At 46.9% G+C, this 7,189-nt stretch overlaps 1 protein-coding gene across 1 annotated transcript in view; it reads right to left on the bottom strand.

The window, feature by feature from the left end:
- LOC110322606 (maestro heat-like repeat-containing protein family member 7) overlaps positions 1–7,189 on the bottom strand; it is a 34,271-nt gene that overhangs the window by 16,888 nt on the left and 10,194 nt on the right. Inside the window, exons 8-12 of the mRNA XM_021199306.1 lie at positions 5,498–5,605; positions 4,900–5,035; positions 4,094–4,182; positions 2,664–2,813; positions 1,172–1,326 (exon numbers count right to left, since the gene is read on the bottom strand). Of these exons, the coding sequence (XP_021054965.1) occupies positions 1,172–1,326; positions 2,664–2,813; positions 4,094–4,182; positions 4,900–5,035; positions 5,498–5,605 (638 nt within the window). The remainder of the gene's footprint in view (positions 1–1,171; positions 1,327–2,663; positions 2,814–4,093; positions 4,183–4,899; positions 5,036–5,497; positions 5,606–7,189) is intronic.

Here is a 7,189-nt window from a genome sequence, read left to right on the forward strand (position 1 = left end):
ATAACCATCCGTAACAAGATCTGACTCCCTCTTCTGGAGTGTCTGAAGACAGCTACAGTGTACTTACATATAATAAATAAATAAATCTTTAAAAAAAAATAAGCAATTTAAGTTTCTGTTGTCCACCAAGAGTGAGCAAACCCACTGTAGTCCAGCTTTCTTTGCTGACTACAATGGGAAACACAAAAATCTTTGCTCCCCTTTTCTCAGCGGTTCATAGACAGAGACAGAAGTCAGAGAAGAAACAGCTGAGTAACGCTATCAACTAGCTCAGTCTAATTTATAAAACTCAAATTGGATTAGATCCTGAAAAATTAATAAAAGCAGGCAGATTGGTGACTGAAGCCAGAGTAAGGAAAACTAACCTACTGAGTAAAAAACCCAAATTGTGTTCTTCCTCTTTTATCTCCCAACTTTGACCTATACATGACCCCAGAGCAAAACTGTGCACCAGACACTGGCAACAGAACCTCTGGGTGAAGTTCTGTCTCCCTGGAGCAGTGGGAAATGCCCTATGAGTCAGGAGACATGAGTGGGTCTTTGTTCATTATTCTCTTTCCAATCCCTGTCTGGGTGACTCTGACAGACCCGCAGGGTGGAAGCCGTCCAGCTGCAACACGAAGATAAGTGGCTTGGTAGGTAGGGCGAGGAGGAAACCTCTGCTACTGTTGAGGGTTTGTAACTTGTGTCTGTGGTGCTGGGGACCAATCCTCAGGGCCTTGCACAAGCCTTGTGGGGCTTCCATTGTCTGACCACAGACTAGCACCTCCCTATTACAGTCCTTGTTGTTTTCCAGGTCTTTCCCCACCACCACCCCACTTTATCACCCTAGTAACTGTGCTGTACATCAACAAAGAGAGCCGAAAATTCCAGCATGAGCCCAGCTTGACAAACAGAAGACCTGGGAAAAGATCCTTCAGAGGCAGCAAGTGAGGACCTGGTTCTATGTGGAAGCCAACACAGCTCTAGCTTCAGTGAGAAACCCTGTCTCAGAAAAATAGGGCAAAGTGTGGTTAAGGAAGATACACATCATTGTCTCTAGCCACCACACACATGTGTACAAATCTGCACACACACGCAGACACATATGAACTGTACATACACACACAAGTAAGCTATTTAAAGGACAGCTAGTGTTGTCAGCTACGTTTGTAGCTGATGGGTAGCTCACCTTTGTGACTGGTCCTTTATTTTAAACAGCGTCAGGATAACCTCCTCTGTGTGGGACTGAACCAGCAATTGGAAGACCTTCTTTATGGTATTCTGAGCAGCTTTCTCGGTGGTTCTGTCCATGTGGTAGTAAATTAACGTGATGATTTCTGACACCTGAAAGAGTGGGATGGGGGCTTTTTCTGGACTGCAACACCAGCAGAACAGGGGTCACAGGTCACTGAAGTGTGTGGCTGCAAACAATATAGTATCTAGTGTCAGGACCAAGTCCACCTCTGTCTGCAGCACTTGGCTCTGGCCAGCTGATCCCAATGAACCCGTAGCTCCAGACTTTCAGAGGGGCAGACAGAGCGCAGCCATGGAGGGAAACACGGCATAAAGAATAAAGGGAGGATGACTTGGGAAATGGGAGGTGGCCATATGACCAGAGGAGATGGCCGACACAACCGTGTGCTGCTAAGCCAGCCTGTTTGGTAGGCTAGAAGTGTTCTCGGCTTCCAATATTTTCAGTGAGTTTGTAAGCATACCCCATCATCATGGTGTCAAGATGTACCTGCATGCTTGCATGCTGTCAGGGTATGAGTCAGAAGTGTCCCCCATGGGTCCATGCCTTCAACACTTGTTCCTCAGCTCGTAGCATTATTTTGGGAGGCTATGGAACCCTCAGGGAGGCCTAGTCAGTGACTCTAGGGCCAGGCGTCTGAAGGCGATAGCCGGGGCTCTGGTTCCCATGCCCTGCACTAATTCCTGACCTACCGTCATGAGACCAGTGTCTTCTTCCACACACTCCTGCTGCCATGCACTCAGAGTCTCCTGTGCTGTGTGTACCTTGTCAGGGTAGACGGAAACCCTCTGAAACTGGGAACTGAAGCAAATCTTCCCTTCTGTTTTGTTTTGTTTGTTTGGAGACAGAGTTTCTCTGTGTAGCCCTGGCTGTCCTGGAACTTGCTCCGTAGACCATACTGGCCTCGAACTCACAGAGATATCTGCCTGCCTTTATCTTAGCACTTAAGCCCGGATGCTGGGATTAAAGGTGTATAGCAGCCAGCTCCCTTCATTCTTAAAATTGTATCTGCCAGGCCTTTGGTTGGTCACGAACACCTACCTTTGTCCTCAACCAGGTGTTCCCTCACCAATATGAAGGAGCAGCTACTGACACAAAACACATTCTTAGTGTGTGGAAGCGGGGCCCGGAGGGGGGGCAGGGAAGATGACCAAGGTCTCTCCTGGTCCTGTGAAGCCATAGAACTCCTCTACTATCTTTGACCTAATTCTCTCCATCCTAGTGGAGACGGAGACCTGGTCATCAGTACTTCATTCTTCTCCACAGAAATAGCTTTTGCACTATTCTGAAAACAACTCGCCAAGTAAGCTTTTCCCTTCGGGGTTAAGGGATTTGAGTTTCCTCAAGCTCAAGTTAATAGGACATAAAACCAGATCACCCCGAAACAGAACAGAAAGACATTGAAGCAGAGAGCCCCCTTAAAACCTACCTTGGCAACTTCTGTAACAGAGTGTTTCAGGATCATCTTTAACATCTTGGAGGCTGCAGAGATGTCCTTCAGGCTGCCGTTGATCATGGACTCCATGGCCACCAAAATCACATCGGCTCTCTCCACAGGGGTCAGGTATTTCCTGAAGAACTGAGAGAGGAGAGGAGCTCTCCATTCCAGCTTCCCACGTGAGGACTGCCCCCAAAAGCATCTGGCATCTGCCCACAGAGACCCATCAAACAGGGTTCAGCTAGCAGACAGCCAGGGAAAGCATCTATGGCATGAAGTCACCTCCGGAGTGCCAACTCTGATGTCCCCAAGAGGGAGCAATAGTCCAGACAGTGTGACACAGAAGAAGCTGGCAAAGGCCTTTCCTTTCTAAACATGAAATGCAGTTAGGTGAGCCCATTGGAAACAGGCTCTATGCCTAGTGACTTTACAGTATTCCAAAGCAAGCTGAAAGGCAGACATGCCTGACACAGGGAATCTGAAAATGTGAAGTTCATTGCAATCGACCAATATTGGTACCAATGTTGTGTGTGGCTTCACCGTTGGGATCTAGGGAGGAGCGTGAACAAGATGCCCGATGACTTTGCCCTCTGGGTACTCGCCATCATCTCGAATAGTGTGGAGGGAAAAGCTAATAGTGGCAGGGCACTGAGACTAGCTGGAAAAAACGGAGTCCAGTCCTGAGGAGACTGGGGAGCAGCAATGAGGTAGAATATGTGAAGGCAAGGGCGCACAGGACCTCAGTGCGACTAGAGTACCCTACGAGGAAGACTGGGGAAAGCAGGAAGAGGAGACTGAGGAAGGACAAGGCAGGCCAGGTAAGGGAGGAGTCAGACCACAATGGCCTCTCCGGACCCACTGAGGAGGATCAGCCTGCAGAGTAAGGAGAACAGATTGTACTTGGCCTGAAGGAAATGTTGAGAGGTTTGTATGACAGAGAAATGGCTGGAAATGGGACATCTAGTAAGAGGCTGCTGTAGTAACCAGGTGAGAGGTGATGGGGACTCCATTACAGTAACTGATGCGGGGCTGCAGCAGGGTGGACAGATTGAAGAGTCAAACGGGAGGCAGAGGCAGGCAGGTGTGGTGTGGAGCTGGATGTGGAGAGGAAGAGAGGAAGGAGCAGAGGGCGTTTCCTATGTATCTGGCTGAGGCGATCTGGCTTGACTGAACTTGGGGACATCAGCACTTCTTTCTAAAACCCTCTTGGTGACCTCAAAGTTCACAAGACTCTAGTGTCACTAGGAGAGGATGTGCCTCACACTTTTAGCCGCCTGTCTCTGAGAACTTGGACTTTGAAAGCGCTCCCGTTTGTAGGGGTAATTTCTTCTATAATCTACTGTGCCGCCTCCTTTCTCCCCTGCTAGCTGCCCCGCCACCACCACCTCTGGACACCCCACGCCCGTGGATGTCTGGGTTACCAGTGTGAGACTCTGCATGTTGGCCGTCAAGTTCCCACGGAATTGCTTCTGCAAGTTCTTCAGGATGGCCTCTGTCTTTGGTCTGCTACCTCCAATCCAAAAACAGCAAGTCAGGGGCTGGGCCTTAACAGTGGAAAATGAACCCACGCTCCCATCTCTCCTCCAAGCTTTTAAGGGTCATGGAGACAAATAGATGAAAAGGCACTGGTCCGAAAGGACAGAGGGGCTTCCCTAGCACTCTAGGGAGGGCAGAGGAAGATGTGGGTTGGGAGTCAAGCTGGCCCCTGTTCCAAATGTGTGACTCCCCCCCCCCCACTGTACCTCCACTGAATCATAAGAATCCAGGGTCTCTAAAATTGCTTTTGAGGGAGTTTGCAAATGCTTTGGTACCTCTGTGATCATGACTATTTGAAACAGAAAGGTTAGATTGGGGAGGTAAAGCCCCCACATTCGTTCTGCAAGAAAAACTGCTCATTCCCTTGGTGCTATGCATATGGTTGGGATGGGGCAGCTGGGAAATACTGAGAACCTAGGTGGATCCCACAAGTGACTGTAAACTTAACTGCCCCTCCTAAGGATGTCGTTGAAACGGACACAGTATCAGATATGGGGCTGGCATTTATCCAAGCAAAGGTTGTTGGTTTTGTCAATTGATCTCCTGGTCTCTCTGCATCATGGCATATCATGCCATCTCTCAGATGCCCCTGCTAGAGGGAGTGACCTTTTGCGGTAAGTCTGAAACAATGCCTACATTCACTGATTCTGTGCATCCAGCTGCAAGTGGCCCCAGAGCGCAGTTCACTTACTTCTCTGAAGCACGAGGATGATGAATAGGTAGTTCAGTGCCTCTAATGCACCTGTAGAGATGTCGTGGCTGGGATTCAGGCAGCGGATGCTGAAGGTACCCACAAGTTTCCCAGTTATGGAGAACGATGCCATGTTCTGACAGGAAGCAGAAATGATCGCTGCTCCTCCTCCTGAGGGAACCTCTCCCTGCTGCAGTCCCCACCCCAAACTTCTTCCTTTCACCATTGTCTCAATGTATCCCATCTCTTCTACCCCACAATATCCTGGCCACGAAAAGCTTCCCTAGCCAACATGCAAGGAAAAGGACAGACAGTGAGCCCTGAAACACATTACCCCGAGGGCACTGGGTTTCTCTCTCTAGCTGTATAGGCCAAGGACCCCAAGTAGGCTCATCAAAGCTTATTAGGCCCAGGACAAACCCAAGAACAAATCGAACTTCTTGGTTGTCAAGGACAGAAATAAACCCTGATGCAATAAAGTGGCATGTACTCTGACTACATGCCCCCCAGCTGACCTTGCAGAACCCTGGCTCAGGCAGTGCCTCTGTCCAAAGAAGCAAGGCATGCTGGGTCAGTCTTGCGCCAAGCAAATACTCACTAACAGTTCAGAGAAGTTACAAATGAACCTCAGCAATCGGGAAATAGTGCCCAGGGCTCGGATCTGCTCGTGCACTTTGTCTGACAGCATTAACCAGGGTAAGATGATCTGCAGAAGGGACAGAGAGGCTCATCAACATGGCGACGGAACAGCACTCCCTTCCTAGCTGGACAATCAGAAGGAACAACGGGAGGAAGCTACAGCTAACTTGGAAGGGAAGTCCTAATTCATTCAATCTGTTCCCATTTGAGTCACTTCACACAGGAAATGCAGAGAGAGAGAGAAACCACCCATACCTGGTATCCAATACAAACTCAGACAAGTCACAGATGTATACTTAAAATCTAGAATTAAACTGGTCTGGTCTGGGTAGCTCATACCTATAACCCTAGCATTCAGGAGACAGAGGTAGGAGAACTGCTGTGAGTTCAAGGCAAGCCTGAGTTTTGTTTCTTCATGTGAAGTGACTCAAGTATGCAGTGTCTTTAATATCTTTCCATCAAGTTCTGCTGGGTAACCTGTATTGTGAGGGGGTCTATGACAGTCCCCTTGACTGACTGCTTGAAGGAAGGTAACTCCCACCGGCACTGGTGGGAGTTTGAAAGCCTATGGTGTCTGGTAGAGGTATTATCCCTCTATATAGGGGGATACCATTTAAACTCTTTATATATTGTTTTTATGTAGAGTTTACCCTAAATATCTTTAGTATTATTCTACTGTTCAAAGTCAAATTAAAATAAATTATGTCAACATAGTTTTATAGGAAAAAATTTTCTAAACAAAGTGGCAAGTATAATCCAAATTTTGTTGTATATAAAATAACCTGTTTTCTGGTCATCCTTGCAAAAGCAACTTTCAATCCAATCCCCACCAAAATCATAACACAAATCTTTACAGACCTTGAAAGGACAATTCTTAACTTTGTATGGAAGAAAGAGAAAACAGGATGGTTAAAAACAATCCTGTACAATAAAAGAACTGCTGGAGGGATCATCGCCCCTGATTTCAATTTTACTACAGAGCTATAGTTATAAAAACTGCATGGTACTGGCATAAAAACAGGCCTGTTGTTCAATTGAATCAAGTTGAAGATGCACACACCTATGGATGTCTGATTTTTTTTTAAATAAAGACCCCTGAAATACACACTAGAAAAAAAATAGCATTTTCAAATGCTGCTGACTAAACTATATGTATCTACGTATAGAAGAATACAAATACATCATATCTACCACCCACAAAAAACTCAAGTCCAAGTGGATCAAAGCTGGCAACATAAAACTAGATACACCAAACCTAATAGGAGAAAATGTGGGGGAAAGCCTTGAACACATGGGAGAGAAGACAATCTCCTGAACAGAACACCAACAGCTCAGGCACTAAGGTCAACGACTAAAAAATGGGACCTCATAAAACCAAAAAGCTTCTATAAGGCAAAGGACACTGTCAGTCAGACAAAGTGACAACTTACAGGATGGAAAAAGATTTTTACCAACTCTACATCTGATAGAGGACTGTAGTGGCTATTCCTGGTTGTCAACTTGACTATATTTGAAATGAACTATAATCCAGAATTGGAAGGCTCACCAGTGAACCTAATCTGGAGACTGGGAGATAGAAGTTTCTGATCTGGATCTTGGTATGGAGATCTTGAGACACAGTGGTGATTGAATCCAGAAGATTAAGACAGGG

The sequence above is a fragment of the Mus pahari genome, chromosome 5 (genome assembly GCF_900095145.1).
Source record: "Mus pahari chromosome 5, PAHARI_EIJ_v1.1, whole genome shotgun sequence".
Classification (NCBI taxonomy): Eukaryota; Metazoa; Chordata; class Mammalia; order Rodentia; family Muridae; genus Mus; species Mus pahari.